At 37.6% G+C, this 13,963-nt stretch overlaps 1 protein-coding gene and 2 long non-coding RNA genes across 7 annotated transcripts in view; 1 reads left to right on the forward strand and 2 right to left on the reverse strand.

Moving 5' to 3' along the window:
• Window positions 1–512, reverse strand: part of LOC138174108 (uncharacterized) — a 96,764-nt gene extending 96,252 nt beyond the window's left edge. The window contains exon 1 of the long non-coding RNA XR_011171617.1: window positions 269–512. This is a non-coding gene — a long non-coding RNA (uncharacterized lncRNA). The remainder of the gene's footprint in view (window positions 1–268) is intronic.
• The window catches only part of MYOT (myotilin), an 82,710-nt gene that overhangs the window by 54,621 nt on the left and 14,126 nt on the right, over window positions 1–13,963 (forward strand). For 3 of the 5 annotated variants that reach the window (XM_069104278.1, XM_069104276.1, XM_069104279.1), the window contains 2 exons: window positions 512–920; window positions 8,879–9,451. In XM_069104278.1, coding sequence (XP_068960379.1) covers window positions 512–920; window positions 8,879–9,451 — 982 coding nt within the window. Of the gene's footprint in view, window positions 1–511; window positions 921–5,380; window positions 5,527–8,878; window positions 9,452–13,963 lie in introns of those variants that run through there. The other 2 variants (XM_069104275.1, XM_069104280.1) reach the window with 2 other exon arrangements.
• Window positions 676–13,963, reverse strand: part of LOC138174109 (uncharacterized) — a 31,128-nt gene continuing 17,840 nt past the window's right edge. Inside the window, exons 3-4 of the long non-coding RNA XR_011171618.1 lie at window positions 12,628–12,686; window positions 676–808 (exon numbers count right to left, since the gene is read on the reverse strand). This is a non-coding gene — a long non-coding RNA (uncharacterized lncRNA). The remainder of the gene's footprint in view (window positions 809–12,627; window positions 12,687–13,963) is intronic.

Here is a 13,963-nt window from a genome sequence, read left to right on the forward strand (position 1 = left end):
GGAAAAAGGGAGGAAGGGAGGAAGGAAGGAAGGAAGGAAGGAAGGAAGGAAGGAAGGAAGGAAGGAAGGAAGGAAGGAAGGAAGGAAAGAAGGAAGGAAGGAAGGAAGGAAAGAAAGAAGGAAGAAATCTAGGCAATAAACCCCAAGTTAACTGGGCAGCTTCTGACCATCAAAATTTACCTTCCTTTGGAGAGGAGAGGGAGAGGGAAAGGACAAGCTGAGCTACCCAACTGGCTGTGTCCCCATTCAGGCAGCTTGGACTACTCACAGGTTCTGTTTGTCCTTTGTTTCTGAAGACAACTGTGGCATCAGGGAAATGATGACAGATGTAGATGAAGGAACCATGTGGAACCAGCCTTGGTTGGCCTCTAAAGACAATTATTCTGCTCAAAGCTTTCTTCTGTTGTTTTTTTCCCCTTTCTTTCCTTTCTTTGCTTTTTTCTCTTCTTTTTCTTCTTCTTAAAAAACTATGGATCTTCACTTATGCTAATTAGGTTGTTTATCATTCCAGAGGAGGTCTGCACCTTGGTCATGACAGAAGCTTTTCCAGAGGACACTGGAGAGTTTAAGTGCATTGCAGAAAATGAGGCAGGGGTTACATCCTCCAGTGCATGGCTTTTTGTTTCTCCAGGTAATAAATTACACTCTGGACTGGCCCACAAAGCTGAAGAGATGATTCCACCTCTTTCTGAACAAATAAATAATTATTTTTCAGGAGAAGAAATGGAAAAATTGGAGGATTCTCTGAAGACAGAAAAGAGGCAAGCTTTTCCGAAGTCATTCTCTTGCCCCTGGACCAAAGAAAGCCCTGCAAAGGAAAGAGATACAGACACCAAATCACCAGCTGACCAGGACAGCTCCATTCCCAAAGAAGAAATCCACTTCCTTAATGACAGTTTATCAGAACTACCTCCACATTGGTAAGGGCAAAAAGACCTAACACTTTGCAATATGGCAAATACTGATCAATTCTAAACCCATTTCTGAGATTCCTAAAACAATCCCTGCCCTGGGAGCTGCAGTAAAAGGAAGATTTATTACAGGAACTTGCTGTTGCAATCAGGAAATTCTCAGATTCCAAAATAGAATTCTGAGTGTGCTTTTTTTTTTTTTGGCATAAAAGTGAGGCTGGCATTCTCCTAGATAACAAGCCTGCCTTTCTTCATGACTCAAGTTCATTGCCCCTGTCTGTGCTACCATTTAGAGAGCAATGAAAAGACTTCATTTCAGCCACTGATCTTACAAACCAGCCTACATTACAAACAAAAACATAGGCAAAACTTACAAACCCCAAACTAAAACAAAGGTTGAAATTAACAAAAATATGAAGCTAAATCCTTCTGAAGGATTTCCTTCAACATAAGGAGGTGAGTACACTAAAATATTTTAGTAGTCTGAGGAAATAGTTACCCCTTTCTTAATTACTAAATAAACATTTCCAGTCCCAAAGTAATATAGGAAATACTTAGTATCTGCTCAGAACAAGAGTGAAGAGGAACAAAAATGTGGTGGGGCCATGGGTGGGGAGGGGCTGGGATGGGGGTGGAGAACCTCTTTGGACTGATTCTTGAAGAATCCATTATCCCACTATCCCACCTACCTCACAAAATCCAACTCTTCTACTTACCACTTATATGACCCTAGACAAGTCATTAGCCTCACTAAACCTAAGTTTCTTCATTTGGCAAATAGAGATAACAATTCTTGAACTCCCTACCTTAGGGAAATCTTAAAAAGAAAGCACTTTACAAACCTTCAAGCATTTCAGAAATGTGAGCCCATCAGTCACAAATCACAATGTGACTCACTGAACACAAAAAAACAAGACCAAAGTTTCATTCTCTAATCCTTTAATACTCACTATGGCTGCCTTCTAATTCCAACTCCTAAAGTAAAAATGGGGAGTGAACAAGTTTCATCTCATGCCTGAACTCTGACATTTAAAGAAACTTGCTGTACTATTTTTAAAATAGCATATACACTTTAAGTATTGAACAGACCAACAACTGTATATAAAGGGGATGAGTGACACTGAGCAGCTGTTAGAAATAAGAGTTCTTAGAGCTAAAAGGGCCCTTGGAGGTCATCTACTTCAACCCCTTCATTTTACAGAGAAGGAAACTGAGGCTAGAGAGGGAAAGTGACACAATACAAGAATGGCAGAAGTGTAACTAAAACTCAGGCCTCTTAACTCCTGAAACAGTGCAGCAGGAATAATGTCAGTGAGATATTAGGAACAAAGCTCAATGTTGTGAAGTGCTGCGTACTTTATCAAAGGAGTAAGTCTAGCCTCCTTCTTGAGGTGTTAAGAAAAGTAGAGAGAGAGTTCTTCTGTAGTGGTCGGAATTCATCCTGCCTGATTTTACCAAGGCTCTTTCTGTCCTAGGATTCTAAGATTTTCCCCAAACCAGCAATTAAGAAGGTTCAAACAGCCCAGTTTGTGTAGGGACATGTAAAACCCTTCAAATAAACAAAGTAAATATAAATACATATAAGCACGGCTATAAAGATTTAGGCAAATACATACATGGTGTATCCATAATCTGTTATTAAAGAGACCAAGATGTAATGATCCCTAACTTTTAAGCATGTGGTCATCAGAAACAACTTTGACATCCTTCCCAAACCATCACTTCCCCATTTCACTCATATTCCCTGGTTTGCCTGTCAGAAACAGACTCCTGAACTGAAAGGGGCATCTGCGTAACTCAATACTCCATTCTTATGTCTTGAAATGAACAAGAATGGGGGTGGGAGGTAGCCAGGGACAGAAGGGAAACTGTAACTCTCTATCAAGTATATATAGTATATATTTTCAAGGCTTCTTTATCTTTGACTTCCCCATCTTCCTTTCTGTATCCTTTTCTCTCCTCTTCAGGGCATTCCAATTCCCTTAGGCATGCGCTCTCTCTGTCTCTCTGTCTCTCTCTGTCTCTCTCTGTCTCTCTGTCTCTCTCTCTGTCTCTCTGTCTCTGTCTCTCTGTCTCTCTCTCTCTCTCTCTCTCTGTCTCTCTCTCTCTGTCTCTCTCTCTGTCTCTCTGTCTCTCTCTGTCTCTCTGTCTCTGTCTCTCTGTCTCTCTGTCTCTCTCTCTCTCTCTCTCTCTCTCTCTCTGTCTCTCTCTCTCTCTCTCTCTCTCTCTCTCTCTCTCTCTCTCTCTCTCTCTCTCTCTCTCTCTCTCTCTCTCTCTCTCTCTCTCTCTCTCTCTCTCTCTCTCTCTCTCGCCTATTAAAACCTACTACCTTGAAAGGCTCAGATCATTCATATGTACTTCAGTAAAAACTAAAAAGGCTTCTTTGACATTTTAAGTCCAGAAATAAGTTAGTTCTATTTGTGTACTAGAACGCTTTATTCAAAGTAGAATTTCAATTATCAATGAGAAAGTGAAGTGGTATGGGGGGGACCCCTTCTAGTTCCCCCAAAATACCACCCAAAGCAGTACATCTATTCTATCTACTCATAAAGCTGATTTTGCATGCTTTCTCTCATGAGTAATGGCTACATGCCCAGACCACATACCTCAGACTTTTCTTGAACATAAAGGCTTTGGGTAAGTCCCTTCTTTTAGAGCCTCAGTTTCCCCATTTGTGGAAAAAGGGAAAAAATATCTAAGGTATTTTCAAGGTATAATATTCTATGACTTTTCATAACTGCATAAAATCTAGGTATAAACTACTGAGTATACTAACATTTCTAAATGTGTTTATTATCTATTTGTTACATTTTCTATTAAAACTGTCATAGCAGTGAGAGATTAAACAGATAGGTTTTTGTCTGATTATGTCCTCTTAACCATCCATCCATCTTATATAAGCATTCAGATTTTCTTTTTCACTTCTGAAATCAAAAGAGAAGAGCAGAAAAACAGCAGTTCAGGGAAGAAATTGCAGTAAAAGATGAATGGGTTGTCACTGTCCAGCCCTCATCATAAAGTTTATTTTATTCTTATGACTGCATTCTGGATATGCTTCTTATCACTTATCGTGGGTAATTTTTTTCTTTATTGGGTCTCATGTCCTCCTTTGCAAAACAAAGTTACTGGATTATAAAGGAGTTCTGAATGTTTGGGTTTTGTTTTTTTTTTATCACAGACCCTTTTGAGTGACACCTATGGGGTCCTTCTCATAATAATGCTTTTAAAAGCATAAAACAAAATACACAAGATTACAAAGGAAACCAATTATATTGAAATATATGTATTGAAATATATAATGTATGTACATATAGACACATATGTGTCTATATGTGTACATGTATGTACAAGGGTATTTTATATTACATATATACATATATTACATACATACATACACATGCTCATTGTTAAGAACTCCTGCCATTAGATAATTGTAAGACCCCTTTCTTCATCTGAATTCAAGTCCTGGTATTTCATATTCCCTAAATAACAAATGTCCTCAGAGAACATAGGAAAGCTTTGCAAAGAAACAAATCCAGATTCAGATCTCAGCCTCTGTTATAAATGGCTGAAGTCAATGTGTCACTGTACTCTGCAGACCACACCTCTCTCCTTTTGGTCAGCTGCCTTAGTCACTTTTTGATTGACAAAAATTTACAGAACAAACTTAAGCTTTGGTGTCACTGGTAGGGGAAATTCCTCATTGGGAGCTCCTTATGCCAATGAAATAATACGTGCGTTTAAAAAAATTCCTAAGAAGTTCCCCTTGGTATATCAAATTCAGCCTTTGGACACCCCCACTTTTTATCCTATAAACATTCACAAACAGTTCTCTCCCCTACTGACCACCCAACCATGTGGTCAATGTTTCATTTGGGGGGGATGATAGGATTTGGATTTAGAGAAAGGAAGGGGTCTTATAAATCTTCTCATTTTACAGAGAAGGAAACTGAGACCCAGTGAAGATAATTATTTAAGATTACCCTGATCATAAGAATCAAGCCTGAGTCCTATAATCCCAAATCTACCACATCACAATTTTGTTTCCCCCCTTTCTTTAATCCTCAACTCTTCCCCTCCCCCCTCCTCATAAAACCTGGTACAAAAATCAGTTTTAAAACAAAAAGGCACATAAACTCTAGGAGAGACAAAATAATTTGTAAGAACCTCGTTCCTTAAATGTCACTAAAGCATTTGGAAAACTGTTTCAGAGGATCATAAAATGTCAGAGATGCAAGGGTCTTTAGAGATCACCTAGACCTATCCTCCCCATTTTTCTATGGCTGAAGAAACTGAGGCCTAGAGAATAAAAAGCAATTCGTCGGAAGTCACATAGAGACAGTGATGCTGCTTGAACCCAACACTTCTGCCTAGCAGTCCAGGGCTCCTTCAGCTATACCAGGCTGTTTCAAATTATGGACTTTTACTTTGACACACCAGCATAGGTAGATAGACAGGCAAGTACATCAGATGTCACTGTTTGGCAGCTGATAAAAGTCACTGGTGTTATAATACTAAGTACAGGGTCACTATGATTAGTCTGCAAGGGACCAGAATGCCTCTCCTTTCCCCTCAATAGTGGGTTAAACGCAGGTAGCACCATCTGGAGCTAGAGGTAAGTCTTGCCTTTATTTTTACCACACTCTCTTCCAAATCAGGGGTCTTCTCTACAAAGATTATTTTTGGATATACTTTTAAGAAACCATAAATACTATAAACCACAGTAAGAAGATCAGACAAGAAAGAGATATAACTGATTTGAAACCAGTAGGAATCTTTTTAAGGCTGGAATAGAGGGGAGGCTTGAAATATTTTGTTAGTTTTAAAAAGCAATTGATTGTTGTTAGTTACTAAAAGGGAGTATTTCCCCCCTTGAAAAGGGCTATTTAATATGTCTGTAAGTTATAAGGATTTCTATTGCTTCAAAGCATGTCCTACATAAAAAAGTTAAGTACTTTTTGTACAAATCTGTTAGAATGAAAATATCACAGTGCTTGATTTCCATAAATGTGAAGTAGATTATACTTACTGAGCAGCCTAAAAATAAATTTAAGGAATTTTGAAAGAAAGACAATGACAACATCATTTGGAATACAGCTACTGCTATATACACATAATTTTAGAGACATAGTTGAATTGCTAATTATAACTGGAAGTAGTAAGTATGAAAGTTTTTAAAGTAAGTTTCCACACTCTGAAATCTCTTGCTAAAATGTTGAAAAAATGAGACTTTCAAATATCTGTTTTAAAATTAGCTTTTTAAAAACATCAGTAATACCTAATCGCATAGACCAGTGCCAGCACCTAAATGTGTGTGTCAGCATGGCATTCCAAAAGTGAATGTGAAGGAAAATAGATTCTCTTCCATGAATCTATCTATTAGCCTTAAACAGTTTATCCTTTTGTTATTTGAAATGACAGCTGAACAATTTGATCTCACAAGAAGGGAATTTAAGACTTAACAAATTCTGCTTTAAAGCCTGCAATGGAATGAACACAGCTTAAAGAAACAAAGACTTTGCTTTAAAATGCAATCTTTTTGAGAAGTCATAATTATGTGTTTTATAGACTCCTGGTGACGTATCTTTCTCCACCTTTCAGTCCCTTTTACTGCCTCCCCCCACAAATAATTTAAAGACTTAATGTAGTTCCTATCCAAAATGTACTCTCTAGAGGGTATATAATTTGAACTTGAAATTATGGTTTATGTAACTTTTCAAGGGTTCCTTTCCATTATAGTCTTTATCCTGGCTGCTAAGCAGCTTCTTTGTCTCTTCATACAGCAGTTAATTCAAGGCTTGGCCTCTAACCATACGCTCTATCTTAAATCTGTCCTGAACTTTTTTTGATCAGCCAAAAGCTACAACAATCCTATCATCTCATAATCACCAAATAAGTGACTTTTACACATTTCAAGCTTTGTTTACATGATAAAAGATATTCACTCAATTTAGTAAGTGAAAAGTTCACTACTCTGAAGTGGGAGTGAGTTATAGAAGAAAAAACTGTTCTCTCTCCTCTAGGTAGAGTGGTAGTAGACCATAGGCTTGGAACTGGCGTATGTTGTCAGACATGGTTCTTTTTCTTTTCTATCTGGAAGGTGAAGGGGGTATCACTGAAGACATGTCAGCAGTGTTTTTAAAAAATCACTAAAACATTAATCTGCAAAAATAGGACATTTTTCCCCCAAACCTCTGAAATTAGAGGAAGGAGGCCTGAGATTAATTCCTGACTCTACCATTTACTACCTTTATGACCATGGACATATTCTAGGTCTGAATTCTATGCTCCTATGAATCTCCTAACCTCTTTAAATCTCAGTGTCCTGATCTCTAAAATCTGGTCTGATTTCTGGCTCTGCCACTTGCTAGATGTGTGTGACCTTGACAAATCATTTAACCTAAGATTCAATTTCTCCATATGAAAAACTGGAATAATAATAATACTAATAACAACTCACTAGTTATTGTGAGAAAAGTGCTTTATAAATCTTAAAGGACTATATAAATTGAGTATTATGTTTGATCTATATATATATATAATACAAAACATCCTAACTGAAAATAACTATTTTGACAGCTGGTAGAAATAGCCTCACCTGGGTAATTATCACCCTCTGTCAAGCCTAAGCTATCTAGAGTAATAGAGGGGAGCAGTGACATGTATCATCTAAAAATACCAGAGGAAAAAATGTTAAGGTCTAGTTTCTCTTCTGGGATTCTGTAAGAGACACATACTGGGACACTTTCACATATGCAATCCCATATTTACCCATTCTGGACCCACCCAGTTGGGCAAAGTTGTCAGCCAGTTTCCCAGTCAGGTGGTGGAACAGGCTGTGAATTGTACAAAGTAGAAAATCCACTTGCCAATATCTGAAAGTTGATGACAGTCATGAATTGTAGCAGAAGTACACATCGTTCTGTGGCATTGTTTCTATGTGTGTGTGGTGAGGGAGGGGAAAAGTAGTGAAGATGGACATAAGAATTGTGTTCCCTCTAAAAAAGAAGCCCTTTTTTAATGCTTCCCCAATTTTACCAAGACTTCAATATTTATTTTCAAAGCTCTGAAATGACCAGAGTGTTAGAATACCTGCCACTTCAGGTTTTAGTGATCATGGGGAGAAAGAAAAACCTAAAGAGAATATAACCATAACTGAAAAAGAAGTGAAAGGGTTATAACCAAATTATTCAGTAGAGACAGAGAACTGCTAGACCTGGACTCAAGAAGACCTGAGTTCAAATCCAGTAGCAGATACTCACAAACTGTGTGACCCTGGGTAAGTCACTTCATGGCTACTTGCCTCAGTTCCCTCATCTGTAAAATGGGGAAAATAATAGCACCTATTTCCCAGGGTTGTTATGAGGATCAAAGACCTTACAAAATGTAAAAGGCTACATAAAATACTAGCTGCTATCACCATTATTACTAATTTTTAACCATTAAATCTTTATGGTTAACTAAAATGACACAAATGTGCAACAAGCTCAGGATGAGATTATAAATTAATGATACATTGCCACATCCTAAAACTAATTTCTTGAAAAAAATTTAGGTCATTAAGGATGAAAGATAAAAGAAACCTTGGAGATAGATCATCTAGTACAATTCCTTCATTTTGCAGAGGAAGGAACAGAGGCCCACAGAGGAGGAATAACTTCCCCCAGGTCAGATAGTAACTTTGTGACGGAGCTAGAAGTAAAATTTAGACATCTTTTAACTCCTAGTTCAATGCTCTTTGATTTGACTTCATTAAATTTTAACTATCTATCTAGTCATGCTTACTGAAAAACAAAACCTAACATAAAGCTAAAAAGTTATTTGATATTTTCCTTTAGAAAAGTCATAGAAAGCTGGGAAAGGGAAAGGTAGGAATGAAAATGAAAAGAAAAAAAATCTTACAAAAAAACTTTTAAATAAAAATTTTAGCAGTCTTTAATCTTTATGTCTGGTTTCTCATTTTGAAGGGACAGTATTCTTCAAGGGAGAGCTGAGCCATCAACGCCAACATCCATCTCCTCCCTGGAACTCATCAAGGAGAGGCAGACCAAGCTTTGTTCTGACTCCTTCCAGACTCCAGCTTTTTCAGGCTCACCACCCCTAACTCCAGGAACCACACTACCAGGATCAAACACTAACTGCGGTATCTCACCTTCCAATCCCTCCACATACCAGCCCACCATGTTTAACTACGAGCGTCCAAAACATTTTATCCAGTCACAGAACACATGCAGCTCCAGGCTACAGCCTCCAGGGCCAGAGACTTCAACCTTCTCTAGCAGCCAAACCAAACAATCTTCCATCCTCATCCACCCCCGGCAATGCACAGAGCAAAGATATTCTGCTTCTTCTACAATGAGCTCTCAGATCACAGTATCCTCATCAGCTTTCCCGGCTTCTGGCCAGCAGCTTCCAGGCTCATCCCCAGGACAAAGGGTGACATCCACATATAACCAGTCCCCCGCCAGCTTCCTCAGTTCTATATTGCCATCACAGCCTGATTACAGTAGCAGTAAAATCCCTACCGCTGTGGAATCCAAGTAAGTGTCCTTTCAAAAGATAATAAAGCCACAATTGCTTGTTTGAATTGGTTCTGAGCTTATAGCCAAGAAGGCACAGAAACTCTGCAATGCAAAGATATAGAACAGGATGTGAAGATCCCTGACAGCCCTCTGAATCTATAACTATCCTAGAATATGTAGGACCAAAGTGTTGGCAGGAACTTCAAGAGGTTCATCCTCTTTCCTCCAAACAGTAATTTTTCTTGTTATTATTCATCTTCTGGGGAAAGGATTCCTGTGACACCCACAGTCAGGTAGTCTTCCTTTATGTCTAACCTCAGGCCTCCCTGTAATTTAAGCTTATTTCCTCTTCTTATGGGCTCAGTGCACATAAAGAACAGCTGTTCTTCATCCTCCAGATAGGATTTCCTCAACCACATTTAAAAACTATTAAATCTTCTCTCAATCTTTTTTTTTTTCTACCCAATGTCTTTTCCTCCAAAACTCAAAATGTAGCTTTAAAAAAATCTGGGATTCTGATGGTATAAATGAGTTTACCTACCATCATAGGGAGGAAGAATTGGTTTATGGTATTAAAGTTTCTTGTCAGTAATTTAAGCCTCACTTCCTTCAACTTGACTTCCCTGGTCTAAATTAAGTAAAGATTTCCCTCTGATCTGTGCTATATGCACTCTTTAAATAGGTTCTAAAGCTATTCTGGGAAAACCTGATACACAGAAGAACATAGCACTTGTGCCTTTTTTTAAAACTTGACCCTCATGCTTAGAGCTTATGCAGACTTTGAGGCTATCAGCTTTCCTAAACCTTGGCCAGTCCATCAGTGAGTTGATCAGAGGTGCCTTGAGAATTTTTCTGTGGACACTTTGTACAATCCAGTCCAATATAAAAAGCATTTATTTAGGTCCTACTATGGACAAGATACCACATGCAGCACTGTGTTTAAAGATAAATATGAGATATACTCTGCTCTCAAGAAACCTAAATGGGAAAATGATATGTAAACACAGAGTTGTAATATAAAGGAGAGTATAATTATAAAGGAGAGGTCCAGGCAGAAAAAAAGAGCTAAAGAAAAATAACTTTCATGGGGGGTGGTACCTAAAAGGATATATCAAGAATGGCTTCTTAGAAGAAGTGGATCCTGAGTTATGCCTTGAAGAAAGAGAAGGAGAATCAGATTTATAGGCCATCAAATCCAACCCCCTTATTTTCAAATAAGGAAGTGAAGGAGATCCAGAGAAATGTCTTCCCCAGATAAAGACTGAGTAAGGAAAGAAAATCCATTCCAGGAATAAGGCACAGTAAGAGCAAGGGTAGAGAGGCAAGAAGGGCAGAATAGGAACAGAGGGCAGCAAGGAGCCTAGTTTAGATGGGCTCTAGAGTGTGTGAAGGGATAAGTATATGAAGATATAAATATAAGGTAAGAGCCAGCCTGTAAGGGGCCTTGAATGCCAGGATCAGTGATTTACACTGTATTCAGCAGGCAATGGAGAGCCACAGATGTTTTTAACTAAAGGAGTGATGGGAAAGTAGTGATGTGTTTTAGGTAACTTACTCTGGGGTTGATAAAGAAGACAGACTGAGTGGACTGGTTTGGCCAATATTACTCATTATGAAACTACTCCCATAGTTAAAGCAAGAGGTAATGAAAGCCTGAACTAGGAAAACTGCAATGGGAGTAGAAAAGGGGGGATGAAGTTGAGAGGCACTGAAAAGTTAGAATCAACAGGATTTGACAACTAATTGGATGTGGGAGGTGAGGAAGAGCAAAGAATCAATCAACAAGTATTTAATAAGCATCTACTATGTGGCAGGCACTGTGTTAGGTAGGTGCTGGGGAACTGAGGACAAAAATAAAATATAAAATAAAACCCATACTCAAGGAGCTTTCATTTATCTCTTTATCTTTCATTTTATGGGTAATGTGAATGTAAACTAAAGGTTTAAATATATAAGGCAAGGACTATGTATTGTACTTCTTTGTACAGTGCCTAGCAGAGGGCTGTATATACATATAACAGGTACTCATTAAGTATTTTTGAATATGCAAATGACTCCAAGATAGAAATCATCCATTTTAAATCCAATATATCAATGCATATTATACCTTTATATATGTCTATATAAATTATACAATGTAATATTCTACATACAATATGCAACTAAATATTCAGTCATTCATTCAGGCATCTCCCTCACCCTTCAGAATCATCAGTGATACCCTAAGAGATTTTAGCCAAATTGATGCATGAAGATCAAAATATCATAGATTTAAAGTTGGAAGGGGCCTTCAAGGTCATCTCATCTAATCTTTACAGGTCAGAGAACTAAGGTCCAGTGATTAAGTAACTTTCCCAAAATAATATAGCAAGAAAGTAAGAGGTGTGGGATTTGAACCCAGGTCTTATGATTTTACATCCAGTCTTCTTTCCATTGTAGCATACTTTGAGCATTACAGTGCAAAGAACTGGACCAAGCTTTTTGTTATCACACTGACCTCTATATTTACCTTTTATCTCTTCCACTTCTCTTTCCCCCCATTCTATTCCCTCCTCTTTCTCTATTCTCCTTTGTGTTGGCCTACAGTTATTTTGGTAGTTGGCATTATGGTTGCAGGTTTGCAGAAGTATTTTCTATTTTAGAAGGTATTGTTTTACCATACTTTTAGTTGTCTAGAGAAACGATATGATAAGAATATAAAAATGTGAGTTGTAGACACAATTAAGTGCAACTGCATATCCTCGTAACACATAATCAATGAACAAAGCTTACTGACACTTGTCCAAAATTACATAAGATAAAACCATAAAAGAACTTAAGATTTTGTTGCAAGATGGTAATGTCAACCACCAGTCAAACTGAAGATGTAGAATCATAATAACACCAGCATACTAACTTTGGTCCAATTCAGCCACTCACTTTGAAATTTATCACAGAATCAAAGTCAGCAGGCAGACAAAACCAAATGGCAAGTGGTCAAGTTAAAACCAATACCTGACTTCATGTGGTCAATTAAATTTGAAAATAAAAGGATTCTTCCTGGCAGTTTCATATTTCAGATATGTGCATGTATATATATACACATATGCACACGTGTGTATTATATACACATATTAATTAATCATACTTTACATAAAATATATAATTAATACATATTAATATTAATACATATATAGGAATTAATACAATCTTACCTGACTGAAGGCTGGGCCATGTGGTCTCTTGTAGTCCCTTCCACCTTCCATTTCTCTTCCTTTGAATATGAAAATATTGTCTTACCACCACATAGTTGTAGCATTTGGGCTAGGGAAGGATGAAGGGAACCTTTAGCAGTGTCCTATTGGAGCCAGACTTAGAATGAGGATATACATTTCCCAAAACAACCTCATTAAGTTCAGAAAGAAAAGGAAACCTCCAATCTAAGAAGTGATTAGAGGAGAAAATGGATAACTGTGAATATTCCCTTCTATTTAAAATATTGTCCTTGTTAATTTTTGACTCTTCTGATTACAATAAATTTGTGCATAATTACAACATAAATCCATACCAATATACAGTCTCTTAGTCTGCCTTATACCTAATTCAGATCCCTGCATTATCATTCTCTGTTCCCTAATTATACACTAAATAAATGCACTTATATTTGTTTTTACAAAAGCAAAAAAAAAAACAAATTTTAAAGACCACTCTGGGCATCAATTTAAATGACTGGGTTCTAGAGCAAATTTTTTCAACAGATCCATCCCTTGTAGCCCATTACCTCCATAAATGTCCTGGGAGTCTCCTCCCCCACCTCACTTCCACATTTTGGAACCTCTAAACTACCTTCAAAGGTATGCCTCTTTAAACATTAACCTTGAGCTTATGTGCTGTTCCATCACTTCTCTCCATTTCCTCATTAATCAGTTCTCTAAATTTGATTAGCTCTTGTTTTCTGATCTAGCTCCCTCTGCTTCCACCCATTAGGCCTCCAAAATAAACAAATTGAATTCTGTATATATGAAAGTACACATACTAGCCAGCCTCTGACAGATAGGTAGCAATAACGCCATTAAGTTAGCTTCCATTACTCTGTAATATGTGCTCACACTTGGGGATGCATCCAGACACTTACACATATACTGTCAGAAATTCAGAATGATAAGATCGGAAGGGCCTCCCGAGACCACTGTTAGATACAAGAGCACTGCTGGGATGACTCCAATTATTCCAGACAGAAGGTTATTATCTTCAAGATTTCCAAGTCAAAAAATATAGTCACCTCCCTCAGGGCTCATATCTGAGCCTCATAATTCTTACATAAAGTGTTTCCTGATGTCAATGAATTTCTTCCTGCAACTTAAACTCATTTCCTTTTACCCTGACTCTCAGAGGAAAAATTTTTAGCTGATTAATAATAGCTAACATTTATGTAGTACTTCAAAGTTTGCAAAGCCCTTTACAAATATTATCTCATTTCATCCTCACAATAATTCTGAGAGGTTGGTGCTATTATTATCCTCATTTTACAGATTAGAAAATTGAAGCAGG

This window comes from Petaurus breviceps, unplaced genomic scaffold (genome assembly GCF_028583685.1).
Source record: "Petaurus breviceps papuanus isolate PSGF00001 unplaced genomic scaffold, PetGlider_PUasm1.0 685, whole genome shotgun sequence".
In the NCBI taxonomy this organism is placed as follows: domain Eukaryota; kingdom Metazoa; phylum Chordata; class Mammalia; order Diprotodontia; family Petauridae; genus Petaurus; species Petaurus breviceps.